The sequence below is a fragment of the Cyprinodon tularosa genome, unplaced genomic scaffold, assembly GCF_016077235.1.
Source record: "Cyprinodon tularosa strain WSP-4 unplaced genomic scaffold, ASM1607723v1 ctg152, whole genome shotgun sequence".
NCBI classification, from domain to species: Eukaryota; Metazoa; Chordata; class Actinopteri; order Cyprinodontiformes; family Cyprinodontidae; genus Cyprinodon; species Cyprinodon tularosa.
This window is the reverse complement of record NW_024038354.1, coordinates 21,944-39,740: the sequence shown is the minus strand read 5'-3', so window position 1 is coordinate 39,740 and position 17,797 is coordinate 21,944. Positions and strand designations below refer to the sequence as shown.

Here is a 17,797-nt window from a genome sequence, read left to right as displayed (position 1 = left end):
CAATCAGACGCGAGGGAAGCAGAGCTCCAATCCGGAGTGGCTCCCGCACTGACACGTGACTTTTCCTTACAACGTCGAAGTAAACAAAGAAAATGGTCACTGGTTTAGGTTTATTTCGTTTATGTTTACAATGGAAATAATCGATCTTATTCCACATATAACTCTAAGGATTTAACATTGTGTTTCAATGGTTGAGGTTTAGCTTAGCAGCCTGTAGCAGCCATACACACACACACACACACACACACACACACACACACACACACACACACACACACACACACACACACACACACACACACACACACACACATATATATATATATATATATATTTTTTTTTTACTTTATTATTTAGATGCTTTCCTGCTACCATAAACATTAACCATTCGAGTCAGATTTATATGGAAGTCCGTTTTCGCCACACAAAAGTAAAAAATAAAAATTATAATTATGAGGTATTCTACTTTGAAACTTTGTATCTCATAATTATGACTTTAAAAAGTAGAAATTATCATTAATTTTATATATACAGTTATATATATATAATATACATATATAAATTGTTATAATTAAGACTTTATTATTATTTTTTTGACTTTTTAAAGTCACTTTAAAAGTCATAATTATGACTTTGTATCTCGCAAGTATGACTTCAAAAAGTCAAAATTACGAGATACAAAGTCATAATTATATATAATTTTATATATATATATATATATATATTATATTATAATTACGACTTTAAATTCAATTACTTTTGAAGTAATAATTATGAGATACAAAGTCATAATTATGACTTTTTAAAGTCATAATCATATAATATATATGTAGTTATAATGATGACTTTCTAAAGTCATCATTGTGAGATACAAAGTCATCATTTTGACTTTAAAATGTCAAAATTATAAGATACAGTCATATAACATATCTCATAATTATGACTTTGTATCTTGTAATTTTGACTTCAAAAAGTCAAGATTACGAGATACAAAGTCATAATTTTATATATATAATATATTATAATTACGACTTTTAAAGTCATAATTACTTTTAAAGTAATAATTATGAGATACAAAGTCATAATTATGACTTTTTAAATTCATAATTATATAATATATATATATATATATATATATATATTGTCATATGAGATACAAAGTCATCATTTTGACTTTAAAATGTCAAAATTATGAGATACAGTCATATACCTTTGTATCTCATAATAATGACTTTAAAAACTCGAAATTATGACTTTGAATCTGATCTTCCATATGATTAAACTTCTGCATATAAGTAAATTTTCTAGGATGGAGTATTAGACTTGTTCATTATGTGAATAAAAACGTAACATTACAAAAAAAATAAGACATATTACTATGAAAATGGAAGTCATAATATGAGACAATTGATTTATCAACCAAGATCAGCCAGACTGCAGCAAGCAAAACATTTTTTACTCACGTGGAAGACAACTTTTTAATGTAAGAGTTTATATTTAAGTAGGCTAATTATCAAATCTTGTATTGTGGCATTATTCTAGGGGCTGGCCAAAAGCATAAGCAAACTAGGCAACTGCTTAAGAATCATGGGGCAACTATGGGGCCCGGGGTCTCCAAGAATTATTGTTTTTGGTGTTCTGTTTTTCTTTTTCATGTATTTATATGTCATTAGACTAACAAAAAAAAAAAAAAACACACACACACACAATTTCATGATTTTTATCCCCTTTTATTTTTACATTAATACGGATTTAATTATGTGGACCTTTTGTTTATTCATAAAAAGGTAATTTTCCTTATTTAAGAACATGCTTGATATTTATTCTGTACCTGATTTATTTTTGTCTGTTTTTGTATAATTTCACTAATATTTATTCATCCAGGCTTTTTATTTGTTTGTTATTGTCCTACAGGTTACTTTTGCCTATTGTTTTTGCAGTTGGAATCAAAAAGCATAAACCATATGATACTTTTACTGTAAATAAACAGCTTATTTGTTTCATTTATTATGTTCAGCAAATACATAACAGACTGTAAACAGCAGCACCAGGACTGCAATGAGTATATAGCTGTAAAAATGACCTGTATATAACTATAGATCCTGTATTCTGCATATATCTACCTGCACCATCAACACCAAGTCAAATTCCTTTTAAGTGCAAACCTGCTTAGCAGTAAACTTGATTCTGAAGCATTGTCACAGCGCCACCAGATGACCCACCATATGTACTGCAGCATTTTCAGTCGATTTTTGTGCATTTAAAAGTTTTTATGAAAAGATACCATTTTCATCTTTGTGACCAAAAATGTCTTCCTGACTTTATACAAAGTTGCCTCTAGATGGTAGCATTACATTTTAATTAAGGCGACAACTTTCTTTTGCTTTGCTATTTATAAACAAACATCCTTTTCACCTTTAGCCTGTATATTTAAGGAAAACACAAAACATATCAACGTTTTAGGATTTGGTTTATTTTTGAACAAACAGAAAACACATAAAATCTTTCAAACTAATAATTACATTTCCATCTGAAGATTACTGATGCAACTGCACAGGCAAGTTTTCATTACGGAAATAGCACTCCAAATTGATTATCTATATATATATATATATATATATTTTCTTTTATTATTACAGGTAAAATCAGTTAAAACAATCTTTTTGTTAAAGAAGAAACATTAGCCTACTAATACAAACCATGAAGTAGGACACTAGCACTAGTTCTACACACATTTTAAAGTTTGCATGATCTAAAGATCAGTTATCTTATAGAAAAGTTACTGATTTATAGGCCTGCAGGCTTCCCAAACCCTCCAGAGATAAGAGTTTCAGAAGCAGAATGTAATCTTGAATCTGATCTCAGTGAGAACTGTATCTGGAGTTATCTCTGGTCTCAATGGTCTTGATTAGCAGTTTTGGAGCTGGAGAACTGCTGCTGCTGCTTCCCTGGTAGCCATTGCTGTACTTTGGAGCTGGAAAGAAGCACAGAGAGCGAAAAATAAAAAGAAACAATTTTCAAAATATTTTTATTTCACAGATTCACCCTTTTTTAGGAAAAAAAAGCAACTTAAGGTTGTTAAATGTAAAGTATTTTCCTCATTGTTACTTACGGGGGCTGGAAATGCTCTGGATGTTAAGGATGGACTGTTGGCCAAGTCTGAACAGGAAAAGAAGAAAGTTTCATGCTTAGAGCTCATTGATGTTACTCTTACCTCTGTTATAAGGTGGGAAAATGCTGGCATGTGTTAATGGCATTCTGAATAACATCTGTAACTATTTTTATTTTAAACTGGTTTATTTAATAAGACTGTAGCTTTACTTAATTTAATTTACAAATTGATTTTGACGTTTACCCAATTCTACAGATTCATTAAAGCAGTGATTAACTGGAAATCAGACTTTTTCCGGTTAAAAAGTGTTTGTTGGTGTTAAGCTTTAGTTAAAACCTGCTAGATAATCTGAAGTTTTAAACTGTTTTTTTTTTTTTTTTTTTTATGTGGGCTCTTAGTTCCAACCAGAAAAGTCCACAAGGGGGCACTATTTGGTCCTCCTGTATTTACATCATTCATGGAGAGATGCTAACATTAGCTCGCCTCGCTTTCATCACTCCTGTCTCTATTCCAACAATCAGGGACTCACCTGCAGGTAGTCAGCAAGGCTTAATGTTTGTGTAGCTTTTTACTTATTGTATAGGAGACCAGGGAACGTTGGTAATGTTGCTAATGCTACATCCACATCAACATGCTGTTAAATACTAAGCTAGAAAAAAAAATTGTCATACTAAAATTTACTTTTCATCTCCTAAAAATTAATTTAAAGACAATTTCAGAAGAAGTGTAGAAGTAAAAGTCTGGTTATAACATCTTTAAGTGTAACTTCAGAGCTGCAGCATAACATTAATTATGTTTTTGATAAAAATCCTTTGGCTAAAATGCCATCAGAACGCTGATAATATTAAGTGTGTCTCAGCCCCCCCCCTTCAGTGTCCCCCATATTGGATCAGTCCATTTGCTGCACATGTTCAGAAAGGTCCAAACAGACAGCAGCAAACCATTTGAAAACAAACCATGCAAAGAGCAGTGTTGCCAACTTAGCGCTTTAGTCGCTATATTTAGCCACTTTTCAGACCCCTCTAGCACTTTGATTTCTAAAAAGCTCCTAGCGCCAAATCTAGAGACTTTTTTCTGCTACAGGAGACTTTGGAGACAACATCTAAAAGCAGCGAACTCTGCTCTCCAGAGCGAGTAGATTGGTAACCCCGCCTCCTGCTCTCCTCTATCTTGTCTGCTGTCATGATTCATGCAGCTATTATTTCATCCAAATGAAAAATGGAGAACAGAGAAGCAGATCATGGCTTGTCTACAGTGAAAAGAAGGACTGGGTTATTTACTTTGGCCTTTTTGGAAACACAGGAAGGAGCAATCAGCTAAGTGAGCTTAGTGCTTGGAAAAAAGGCAAAAGGAATGTCCGGATGTCCGGATAACTGTCCGGATACTGGTATTATGGCTTAACAAAGAATTCAAACGACCCCCATTCCAAAGGGGCGGACCCGCTCGTCCGGTTCAATTTGCATGTTTTCTAAGGACAAAGTGTTATTGGTCCATTCTATAAAGCCTGGAACTCAACATTTCACTTCCCATCCAGGAAGCGAAATGTTTTCAAACTTAGAAACAAAGTCCGGTGGATTTTTTTTTTGGGTTTTCTTGGAATTTGTATGAGAAGTAGACTAATAATGTAACGGTTGATCTAAACTGGGAGCCATTTTCCTCCTCCTGTCTCCTACCTGTCCTCCTCTCCCTCGAGCAGCTTCCTGTATGTGGCGATCTCAATGTCCAGAGCCAATTTCAGATTCATCAGGTCCTGCAGACGAGAGGGAATAATTCCTTTCATTTGACCTTCTTCCATTTCTGGTTGTTTTTTTATTTTTATCAGTCTGTATCTATTTTCGTTTTTCTTCTCTTTCCTCTCACCTGGTACTCTCTCAGCTGTCTGGCCATGTCCTGTTTGGCTCTCTGCAGAGCATCCTCCAGGTCTCTGGTCCGAGCTTTAGCTTCTTTCACAGCCAGTTCTCCACGCTCCTCTGCTTCAGCCAACTGGTTTTCCAGACTGGCTCGCTGTGGGAGGTAACAAAAACCAATCAGCACCGGTCCTTAATCGGGTTGTATCCGGGTAGACATTGGCTTTTAGACGCACCTGCCCTTTCACAGCTTCTATCTCGCTCTGCAAACGGCTGATCAGTCGGTTGACCTCAGCGACTTCTCCCTTCACCATGCGAAGCTCGTCTCCAAACTGGCTGGCTTGCACAGACAAATGATCGAACTGGAAACCATCACACAACCACCATTTCCACCATTAAACATCAGCTGTTTCTGAAAGTTGCAAAAACAAGAACAAGGTTTCTACCTTGTTCTTGTACCAGGCCTCTGCCTCTTCTCTGCTGCGGGCTGCAATCTCCTCATACTGGGCTTTGACCTCGGCGACTATCTGCTCCATATTCAGGCTGCGGCTGTTGTCCATCTGCACAACCACTGAGGTGTCTTTGATGCTGGCCTGCAGCTCACGCAGCTCCTGGAGCAGAAAACAGACACGATGCTTTTATTTTCAAAATGTGGACAAAGATATTTTTTTCATGCGGCTTATGCTTGATATAAGGTTGAAATGTTTTCCAACCACTTTGTATTTGCTGCTTAAGGAAGATCCAACATGTTTGGTGAAAGTACTGCAGCAATATTTCATCATTTTTTATTTGTCCTAAATGAAAGGAGTTTATGGGACAAACAATGGAAAACCATCAACAGCCAGGAAACTGAAAAATAAGCTCCTTTAAGGAGAAAGCTTCCTTACCTCCTCGTAGATGTTGCGAAGGAAGTGGATTTCATCAGTCAGAGCTCCGACTTTGTCCTCCAGATCTGCTTTGACCAGGTAGGCTGAATCTACGTCCTGAAAAACACACAAAGCCCCAAAATAAAATATGTTCAAAATCCTGGACCAAAAATCTGTGGCATTATGATGTACAGTATAGTCATCTTCTTAAAAAAACAGTACCTGTGAACACAAGACTTGTACTTTTTTTCTTTTTTCTAAAGGTAACAATAATTTTTTATTGATCTTATTTAATATTCTAATCCTACATGTCATGTTTTTACTCGCTGTGAGCAGATAATCGTAATACTTAACAGAAATAAAGGCTTGTGTGTAATTAATCTTTCACTGATTCTTGGGAATTTGGATAAAACAGGTTTTAATTTTGAAAATAAAAAGTTAGTTGGATTACAAAATCTGAAGGTATATTGTTATAGACCAAGGTCTTGGCTGTTCAGCAGTGTACAGGTGCAACCTCCTCATTTTGTATTTCTTTCATAAAATAGGCATTTTTCCAGTTATTACTTTGTTTTTGTCAACACCATCAGACACAATAAAAAGCTAATTATTTTTTAATTATTTGGTCTAATAAGTATTTAGAGTTTTTAAATCTTTATCTGGCATTGTTAGCACACATTTATGCTGTTAAATGTTGAATATTCATTTTTGTTAATTTTTTTTAACTGTTTCACGTGTAGTCCTTTAAAATATCTAACATCAGATAACGTTTACTTTAAGCCTAAATAGAAAAAGTCATGTTTTTTTATTTAACAAACATATTTTTGTATTAAAAGAGACCATTACTTTAATGAGAGAACAGCACTGAAGAAACATATTGCAAGCATATTCATTTAAAACGAATAAAAACCCTCTGACGGTGGTGACAGTGGCCTCATTTCAACATACAATTCCAAACTGTATACAATTCAAGTCAATGGTTTCTTGCTTATTAACTTTATTTAACTATTTGGTCCAAAAAATAACAATCATGAGCACGGTGACAAATATTTTTCAAGGAATATAAGGTACAATTAAGAAATATCATTATCAGTCAGAATCATTCGCTGATGCTTTATTTTCTTGCGTGTGATTGTGTCCTGTTTGTCAGTTGTCATTCGTGCTGCATTATGGTAGAAATTTTGAACCTTCTGAGTATTTGCTTGAATATATGTAGGTTTTTTGTCAGTAGGCCTTCACACTTCTTTTGATATTCCCTGTTTCTTTTCCTTCTTTCCTTCACAGATATCTGCTTCCTAGCCATAACTTCCTAAAATACATAAAGTCAAAGTTGAGTGTAATGACTATGAAATTGGGGGGAATTACAGTAAATGTTAGATTTGGTTAAATGTTGCCCTGCCATAGCTTACAAGGAATATTGTATACTATGTGCTATGTAGGTAGGTAGTAGGTGCACTATGTGCATCCCAAATGATGTAAACAAAATGAACATGGCATAATAGTGAATTGAGAGACAGGGAAGGCACACCCCATCCCCTAGGGTTATACAATATGGAAGCAATCTAGGCGGAATTACATAAATAAAAATATAAAAGAAGTTAATGAAACATTACAGATCAACAATTATTTTCTAGCCTCCATTGAGAACCATTTGTAGTTTTTTGTCACCACCGTCAGACAGAAAATCTGACGGTGGTGACGTCTGACGGTGGTGACAAAATCCTACTCTTTCACATGATATGCATGAGTTGTTCACATTAGCCATCTTGTTTCCCCTCCGTTGCTAGCTACTTTAGACCTCTTCTTAAAAAGTAAACATTTATGTCATAATCTAATCTAATATTTTTTATACAAAAGAGACGGTGTTGACATGTTATGGTTGTGACATTAGCAGTGTCCAAAAATATGAACAAGTTTAAGAGAAAATAGCAAACCTACAGGAGCTTGAGTGGCCTTAAGGCATCCAGTAGAGCTGAAGATTTGAAAATGGGGTCCTCAGGCATGTAGTTGACCTTTTAGTTGCCTGATTTTATTGCTTTTTATAAATATCTGACGGTGGTGACAAATATGTGGGACACATTTTGAGCAATCACAAAATAATGGTTATTATTGTTCAAAACTCACTGTTTGTAGTTTTAAATACATATTAAAATGTACCCTTTCATTTGGTAAAGATATTATTCAATTCAATTATTACTTTTTGTTTTTTTAATGAAGTTGAAATGATTATCTCCTATCCAAGGACAACTGATTTTATAGGCAATGGGCCAGCATATAATCATTAAATTAACAATAAAATAAAATAAACTTTAAAAGAACCTTGCATTTGTGCAAAGGACCCCCTGATTATAACCTTGATTGTTTTTATTCATGAAAATGTTATTTCTTTCCAACAGAATTAGCACTTTTCTTAGTGGGACATGTTTTTGCCAAAGTTTCAAGAATCAGTGCTTTATAATTATCTGTAATGAAGTGAGTAAATGAAATACATGATATTTCAAAAATATTCGTTCAATTAAAAAAAAAAACAAAGGTGTAATAATATTAATAAAATCATAATTTAAAGTCAGGATAGCTACTGGAGGGGGAACTTCTTTTAAATCTTTCATGACATCAGTATCTATGATGACAATGGTGCAAACGCTCTGCAAATGTTTAAAATACAGCAAATACAGAAAGTACCGCAATGCGACAATGAGGCTAAAGCCGGGCGTACACTGTACGATTGTTTGCCCTTTTCGGGACGATCTTGGTAAATTCCTTTAAAAAAAAAAAAAAAAAAAAAGAAACATTACGATACAGCAATTAAAAATTCACCTATAACTTCAGTGCTGACTCAGATATTTAAAGCTTTCATTTGCAAATAGGCTGCACTGGAAATATTTTTTAATATATATGTATATCTATATATCTGGAAATAGATCTACATTTAAAGAGTTTTTAAGTCTTTCTTAGTTAAAGAAACATTCATGCTGTTCTAATGTTTATTTTAAGGAATTCATTAAATTGTAGCTGCTCGGTCTTTTGTACCTTTATTGTTTTGGATCTAATTCTCTGTTATTAGGCTGGGAACAATGTTTGTTGTTAAAAATTGTACACAAATATCAGCATCCTGTAGAGGAAATTTTAATCCCTTTATTGCAAAAAAAAAAGTTTTTTTTTTATCTAGAAAAAACATAAAATGGCAGTTCTTTCTATTTTGAATATTCTATCTTGTGTAGATATTTATCAACAAACACGTTGTCCTTTATCCACAGACTGACTTCTGCGTATTTTGCTTGACTGAAGGGAAAAATGTCTCTTTGGATTGTGAAGGTTTCAGTTTACTGCTACAGACAGAAATAAATGACTCTATGAGGTTTTTAGAGGTTTATCTGTCCTGACCTTCTTCAGGATAACAAAGTCATTCTCCATGTTGTTCCTCTTGTTTATCTCCTCCTCATATCTATGACAGACAGAGAACACGTCAGCATTTAAGGACACATATGATGGGAGATAAAAGGACTGTTGCTTTACTTGTGTTTGAAGTCTTCCACCAGACCCTGCATGTTCCTCAGCTCCCCGTCCAGTTTGGTTTTGTCGTTGTTGACCAGGTCCATCTGACGCCTCAGACCCGCCATGTAAGACTCGAACAGGGGCTCCACGTTAGAGCGGCTAACTCCCTGGGCCTGCAGCAAGTCCAGTTTAGTCTCAAGCATTTTGTTCTGCTGCTCCAGAAAACGAACCTGGGTGTAACGAGAATTAGAATAAATGCCTCTGATTCCCATGTTGTGCCTCAGTGTTAGCATTTTGATTTGCGTAAAAAAAAATCTTGTTTATTCAGTCACATTAAATGTCTGCTCAGACTTCCTCACTTTCTGATTTCATTCAAGGAAGTCTTAAAATGATTGTCAGGATCTCCAGGTTTTTGGTTTTATTTTTGTTTGTTGTGTATTCATGTTTTTTAATGCCTTGCTAATTTTATAAAAGGCTTGTTTTGTTTCTTAGTTTGACGTTGTACCCTTTCCTTTTGTGCATTTTGATTTATTGAACTAATTTATCTTTTTATCTTGGTTTAAAGTGCTTTGTTGGTTTTGGCAGCTTGCTCTTAAAGGTATAGAGGACGATCTTTTATTTCCAGGTGGATCATCTCAATAAGTGGTCCTTCTAACTGTCAATCATTCTGGTGATATGTTTATGTAACGTCATCCTACTGTACATGCTCATCCCGTTAGCTATCTTTTTCTGCGCTCTTTCAGGCCTATATCTGTGGTGAGCTGCGGTTTCAGACAGTCATTGAAGCTCACCTTTCTCACCGCGGTTCTTTGAAAATGGCCGAGGGTCGGAAGAGAAACAGTGTCTACGAAATATATGAAATGAAAAGAAAGGCCTCAGAAGAGGCAGATTTATCCCAGAATGCTTTGCATGGAGAGCTCTCCTCGCAAAGCATTATGGGATTTGCTGTCACAGTGGTCCGCTGTCGCCATTGGCTGTCGCTACCCAACAGCGGCGACTAATAACAAAGATGGTATAGCGTCGCCAAACATTCTGTATTTAGAAATAGAAGTACCACTCGTGTATTAAGTGGAAAAGAAACGCACTTTGTCCCATATTACTTTGAAAGTAAAAAAATAATTGGTAAAAAGCTAAGGGAAAATGAAGGGCCTGTTAGATACAAAACTAACGGTAAACTTCTCCCCATGCCCTTTCCTGCCTTGTGACCAATGAGCTGACAACATATATGTAACAATCCAGAATCCCCTCATCCCATTGGTTAAGCCAACAACAGAGCAGGGGGGACAAACTGAGCAATTAAAATGTCGATGCTGCTTTTGGGGGCGGTGCAGCTTTGCACAGCGATGCTCCTCCTCCGAAAAAATAAAAAAGCATGCGGAAATATAGGGAGGAATGGGAAAAAAAACTGATATACCTGGGTGGAAAAAGTCTGCGATAATGAATATAAAGCACACTGCAAATATGCATCTAATTCACAAGCAGATTTAAGTCAAATAGTTAAAAAAATCACTTTACACACAAAGGGGGCTAAAAGAAAATAAGGGGTAAAGGCAATCAAGTGAGCTGGCACGCACATGAGATGTCCCTTTTTTTTCATGGAGTTGGCAAGCCAATGCAGGCATCGCGCGGTGGAGGAGGAGTGACGTGACCAACGGAGCAAAAGCAGTGATCATCTGTCTGAGCGGTCAGTTAACTGACTTCACTATAAAGTTCACTATAGTCGCCGCTCTATCTGGTGATGGACGGATTTAGAGGTTAGGGCAGGTGTTTGGTCACGGTAAGCTTGTATGAGCTATGAGAACAGCAACTTTTAAACAGAGCGTGCACGAGGAGAAATGGGCTTGTGCACGCTTTCGCACAAGCATTTTTTTAAGGTGGAGATTATTAGCCTTTTGAAAAATTTGTGAAATTCCTCCAAAATACCTTCAATTAGGCTTCCGCCAACCCGTTTCCATGCTTTCTGGTCTGAATGCTCTTCTGGTTTCCCTGATGTTGTTTTTCAATATTTCCTGTTTTTATCATCACTGGTCGGTTCTGTTCACCTGTTAAACTGTTTGATACTGTTTTTATTGACTGCCTGTTATTCTGCTCATGCTCCAGGTGTGAGCGTGCATCATTGAAACAGGAGACTGGGTTTGAATCCCTGTTTCATCAGGAGGAGTTTTCTGCTCCTGAACAACAGGGCCAAAGGACTCCCTCACAGTGATGACCTTCTTCAGCAGCGAGCTGTTCAGATTTGTTGGGAGGAATCGAAGCTAAATCCTTGAAGAAAACTTTTTAGAGGCGACAGGAGACTTGAGACTGGTATGGGGGATCTCCTTCCAGCGGGAGAGTAAAGCTGATTGACCCCAATGCAGGTGCATAAATAGGCATTTCTGCAAAGTGTTTAATAAATACTGTAAAACCTTCACAGGCTCAGGTGGCTATCCAGGATCATCCACTCAGAAAGTGATTTTCTCTTTTTAATCCCATCTGAATTCTTGACTTTCTGGGATTTTAAACAATGTTTAAATGTCACACATTGAGTTCTATTCTATTCTATTCTGTTTTGTTCTGTTGTATTGTATTCTATCGTGTTCTAATTTATTATATTCTGCTCTATTCTATTCTGTTCTATTCTATTACATTTTATGCTGTTATATTCTGTTCTACTCTATTCTATTCTGTTTTGTTCTGTTTAATTGTCTTCTATTGTGTTCTAATCTATTCATTCTGTTCTACTCTATTCTACTCTGTTCTATTCTATTCTGCTCTATTCCATTCTGTTATATTCCATTCTATTTATTCTAATACATTTTACTCTGCTCTATTCCATTCTATTCTACTTTATTCTATTCTATTCTACTCTGTTTTATTCTATTCTGTTTTATTCTGTTGTATTGTCCTCTATTGTGTTCTAATCTATTTCATTCTGTTCTATTCTATTCTGCTCTGTTATATCCTGCTCTATTCTATTCTATTCTATTTTATTCTATTACATTTTACTCTGTTCTATTCTATTCTATTCTCCTCAGTACAGCCTGTTGACGATCATATTTGTTTTGATAAACTGATGTCTTACATGTTTTGTAAATATTTATAGTTTAGTATTTTGTTTATTTTTAATTCAATTTAAAGGCATTTAGAAAAATTCAAAGTATATAATTAACTGAAGGTTTGAGTTTTATGCGCTTATATAATACAGTTATACGGGTTTTAGGGTAAATTAAATCACAAATGACTCCATATTGTTCCCAAATCTTCTCATTCATGAGCATCACTGATCATCCCCATTGCAGATGAAGAAATGGGCATTTCTGCAAAGTGTTTAATTAATATAAATGTGTGCTGCACTTTTCAGCTTTTTTATAACTGTCATCTTTCATTTCATAATTCTTTATTTAGTCATCACCAAAGAAATACCAATAAAATGGAAAGTTGTTTGTGCTTGGAATTGGACAAAATGCTGTAAATGTTACAGTTCGAGTTTTGCAAAAATAAAAGTAAAGAAGAAGATGGACCTTCTCGTCAAACATCGTCCCAGAACAGTTTGTGTTCAGCTCAGGTTTCCTGCCTGCAGTCCAGTCCAGACAAAGCCTGGGTTCTGTTCAGAGCAGAATAATGGGCCTATGCAGCAGCACGGCATCCTGCCCGGCCAGATTGATCAGGTTACAGCCTCACTCAATGGGAATCAAGTGGGTCAGGCGGCTTGAATATCCAGGATCATCCACTCAGAGAGCGGCTTTCTCTTTTTAATCCCATCTGAATTCTTCATGTTTTTTGGGTTTTTACAGAATGTTTAAATGTCACACATCAGATGGTTTCTGCAATAAGAAGTCTCAGCGAATGCCATTGGATCCCATAATGGTTTAGACTTTCATTTAGATTTAAAGTAGGTCACCGCTCAACCAGTGAAGCTCGTCTCTAACATCCAACTCATTGCTTCTCTGCAGGAGAGAATTTGGCTCTTTAATGTTTGATGAAGAGCGAACAGGTGGGATTATATTACTGCAGGAAACTTTCACTCTGCTTCACTTTGCTTTTCATTTATTCCCCATTTCTCATGGTTTAAACTTCTCTCAGTGAGACGTGTTGTTTCATTATTAAACAGGATTTTTCATGTATCTATAAAGAAATAAACATGCTTTATAAAGCAGTGTCATTAGTTCCTTTATCTAACATCTGTAATCTCTGCGCTAATCTACAGAGCTGAATGAATAAAATTTTAATATTTCAGTAAATTAGATTTTACATTTGCTTACATAAAACACTCTGTTTTAAAAAAAGGACGCCATGAAAAAATGAAATAAATAATTTCAGATGAAAATCTTAAGCTGAAACCCAAAGAGCTTCTGTAATTTGTTCATAGTAGGAAAATATGCGTCAGTTTAGAGGAAGAGGTAAACTAGGAATAAAATAATAAATCGAATAAATCGTTTTAATCAATTATTGAAATCGTAAACTAATGGAAACATTTTCAACTAAGAACAGGAAATAACTGTAACTGGGTTATATTTTATTTTCATAGGTAGAGTTTGTATTTGAATGTGAAGTCTTTAATTTCTCTATTCTATTCTACTCTGTTATATTCTGTTCTGCTGTATTGTATTCTATTCTGTTCTAATATATTCTATTCAGTTGTACTATGTTCTATTCTATTCTGCTGTAGTCTGTTTTATTCTACTCTATTCTATTCTTTTGCATTCTGTTATATTCCATTGTATTCTGTTGTATTCTATTGTGTTTTAATATATTCTATTGTATTCTTAGTGTTTTAATCTATTCTGTCCTATTCTATTCTATTCTATTCTGTTCTATTCTGTTTTATTGTATTCTACTGTGTTTTAATCTATTCTATTCCGTCTATTGTATTCTATTCTATTGTATTGTATTGTGTTCTAATCCACTCTATTCTGTTCTGTTCTACTCTATTCTACTCTGTTGTATTCTGTTTTATTCTATTGTACTCTATTCTATTCTATTCTCCTCAGTAAATCCTTTTGAAGTTCATATTCATTTAAAAAAAACTGATGTTTTACATATTTTATTAATATTTATAGTTTAGTATTTTGTTCGTTTTAAAATTCAGTTTAGAGGCATTTAAAAAAATTCAAACTATATAATTAACTGAAGGTTTGGGTTATGTAAGCTTATTTAATACAGTTATACGGGTTTTAGGGTAAATGAAATCACAAATGACTCCATATTGTTTCCAATGCTTCTCATTCATGAGCATCACTGAACAAACTCAAATAATTTAATGTAACCAGTTCTCTGCTTTCAGAGCAGAAATAACACTGATTTATTCATAGTTTGTTTTTATATAGGCAAGAAATGCTTTAAACTATGGAAGCCCATTTCTGCCAAATGAAAGTAAAAAAAAACGTAATTATTTAAAGTCATTATACGCAGTATGTCATAATCACCACTACAAATGATGACTTTAAACCTCATAATGATGTCGAAACATGTTCCATTTGTTTTACTTTTAATTGGCAGTAATGGGCTTCCATATCCTGTGGATGAAATGACAGGTATCTGTATTCTGCTGAGAGGGGTCAACAAAGCCTTTATTGTCAGGGTGTTACCCACTCCGTGAGAATCCTCTCTGGAAGGATATCGATATCCGGTGCCATCGGCGAAACGGCTCCTCCTTTTTGTGGGAAATCTGCCCATCGACGTTCCTCAGCAGCTTCAAGGACACTGCTCACATTTTCTGATTCATAACCGCAGCAAAGGCTGCAGCTGCTTCAACTTTTCTTTAGGATTTTTATAGGATTTTATTCAGTAAACAAATTCTTATGTACTGTGTCAGATGAAGGACAACTAAAATTTAACGAGCTCCTCATTTAATGATTTTCACATCGGTAATTGATTCTATTGTTTGAATAGTGTAAATAAAGTGTTGTTAAAAAGTTTATTTTTTGCCTTTATTTGGGTGAAATTTAAAACAGCTTCAGCAAAGTGACTAAAGCTGTTTTAATCTCATTTAATCATTTAATTTAAAATCATTTAGTCTAAATAATTTCTAATTAAAAGAGAAATTAAAATGCTGCGAACAAAACAGCTTTTTTTAAGATTTAAAGATCTTATTGCTCTAATGGAGCTGATTAATCAGCTGGTCATTCATCTTTGACTAAAGAAAAGAACTGAATGTTTTTTTCTCACATTTTCATGAATCACATCTGAACGAACAATACGACGGAGTATTAGGGCCAGGCTAGAGATTTTTTTCTTCTATTACGAGAATAAAGTCATCATTCATCAACCAGTTTTACACGGGAAAAAATCCAAATCTAGATAAGTCATTTATTCTTAAAATAAGTGCATTTTTTTCTTGGATTGAGGAGATTTTGCCAATGGAACAAGAAAATGTACACTTAAAATAAGAAAACACAATTGAATTGTTTTATTTCAAGCGCATTTTATCTAATTATCTTATTCTAAGAATAAAAATACTCATTCAATTGGCAAACTATTTACCTACTAAAATTAAGGGTAAATGCATTTAATTTAAGAAATCTTGCTTATTTCTAGATCGTTTTTCTAGTGTAGAAAGAAAGCTTGGAGCTCCGCCCAGCAGATGACGGCCAACCAGCTCCACTAATCAGCAACCAGAGTCCACTTTGACATCCTGCCCAGTTTGATGCTGCTGCTAAAAGATTTCCCGATTTATCAAACTGATGCTAAAGTAGAACTTCACATGATGCTCAACATTCCTCACTTTAGGGAAGAAATGAATTCTTGTAGAAGTCGTCATAAAATAAAACTTGTTTCTCCTAATATTACAACTTTATTCTTGTAATTTTACGACTTTATTCTTGTTATTTTGCAATTTTATCCTCGTAATTTTATTACTATTCTCGTTACGACTTAATTCTCATAATTTTACGACTTTATTCTTGTTATTTTGCGATTTTATCCTCGTAATTTTATTACTATTCTCGTTGCGACTTAATTCTCATAATTTTACGACTTTATTCTTGTTATTTTGCGATTTTATCCTCGTAATTTTATTACTATTCTCGTTGCGACTTAATTCTCATAATTTTACGACTTTATTCTTGTTATTTTGCGATTTTATCCTCGTAATTTTATTACTATTCTCGTTGCGACTTAATTCTCATAATTTTACGACTTTATTCTTGTTATTTTGCGATTTTATCCTCGTAATTTTATTACTATTCTCGTTGCGACTTAATTCTCATAATTTTACGACTTTATTCTTGAAATAGAGGGATTAAAAAAAAATCTAGCCTGGCCCTAATACACCGTCAAATAAGTGGAAAAGAAAAAAAACTTCACCAAATGATTGTTTCTATGGAAACGGCCTCAGGTGGTTTCTTTACCTTGTCGATGAAGCTGGCGAAGCGGTTGTTGAGGCTCTTGATCTGCTCCTTCTCGTGGGCTCTGCTCATGGACAGGTTGGGGTCGATCTCCAGGTTCAGGGGGGCCAGCAGACTCTTGTTAACTGACAGAGATGTCAGCGCGGGGCCCAGGTGCCCGTTGGCACCGGCGTACAGGGAGCTGCTGCTCAGAGAGACGCCACTGAAGCCCCCCTGACCTGAACCGAAGCCGCTCAACCTTCTGGAGCCGCCGCTGCTCCGCACAGAGTTACTGGAGCTGATTCTCTTGGTGCGGCTCAGACTCATGGTGTCAACAGGAGAAGAGGTGAGATGATGATGAGGGGAAAACTCAGAGAGACAGGTGAGAACGGGACGTCCTGCAACCTTTTAAAGCTCCCCTGGGGAGGGGGTGCACCAGGAGGAGAGAAAGTGGAGCTCCACAGGGCGGCGGTGTCAGATGTCTGCTGCTCCACATATCTAGCTGATATGTTTGAACCCTTTAAAGCCTGAAATAACTGAAAGAAGACATTTTTCAAAATTAGAATGTCAATGACCTTTCTGGGAAATGGTGCATAAGTTAAATTAGATCATTTATTTGCATCAAAGTTGATGCATTAGGCAATTCCATATAATCTTTTATACATTTTCTATTCAATACATGTTTCTGAATATTTAAGTCAGTGTTTCAACAACAAAAACTTCACACTGAGGATGCAGAAGTCTCAAAAACTCATGCATTGAATATGATACACTTGGCTTTATGGGGTTTAAAGGCTGGATGCTGCTGCAGCACATTTAAGGTTAAAAAAAGCAACAACTGTTCTGTAAAAAGAGCAGAAGATGCTGGAGGAGATCCGGAAATATAAGAACTTTTATCAGGAGACAAAAGGCTCATATTTTTCTCTCTGGTTTCTTTTCCTCAGCCCAGAGAACCTGATCTGGATGGACAGGAACCAGCCAGGTCTTGTTATATTTCACGCTTCTTTCTTATCTCACAGATCACTTTGTTACAATAAATGTCTGACTTTAGTTTTCTTTTTTTAACTAATTGTTTTTTTTCAGTGTATCTCCTTCCTTGGGAAACCAGGTTATTTTTAATGCCATGATGTCTGACTACGTGTTTAATTATAAACGTTTAATTCTGCTGCCAATAAA

The 17,797-nt window shown here is 35.2% G+C and overlaps 1 protein-coding gene across 1 annotated transcript; it reads right to left on the bottom strand.

The window, feature by feature from the left end:
• Positions 1-2,453: 2,453 nt before the first annotated feature.
• Positions 2,454-17,024, bottom strand: si:dkey-222f2.1 (intermediate filament protein ON3). Its single transcript, XM_038279659.1, has 10 exons — positions 16,646-17,024; positions 9,339-9,547; positions 9,207-9,267; positions 5,847-5,942; positions 5,406-5,570; positions 5,196-5,321; positions 4,973-5,116; positions 4,786-4,862; positions 3,113-3,159; positions 2,454-2,974 (listed from the first exon to the last, which is right to left on the bottom strand). Exons 1-10 carry the CDS (start codon positions 16,946-16,948, stop codon positions 2,862-2,864), a joined length of 1,341 nt encoding a protein of 446 aa, XP_038135587.1. The 5' UTR covers positions 16,949-17,024; the 3' UTR covers positions 2,454-2,861.
• Positions 17,025-17,797: the final 773 nt, after the last annotated feature.

What these genes read in the sequence shown, in the direction of transcription:
- si:dkey-222f2.1 (XM_038279659.1), bottom strand. Translation starts at nt 16,948, where the DNA reads ATGAGTCTGAGCCGCACCAAGAGAATCAGCTCCAGTAACTCTGTGCGG. An exon ending in GTGGAAGACTTCAAACACAA is followed by an intron (nt 9,268 to 9,338) that starts GTAAAGCAACAG and finishes TGTCTGTCATAG; the next exon opens with ATATGAGGAGGAGATAAACA. An exon ending in CTCGAGGGAGAGGAGGACAG is followed by an intron (nt 3,160 to 4,785) that starts GTAGGAGACAGG and finishes TTTCCTGTTCAG; the next exon opens with ACTTGGCCAACAGTCCATCC.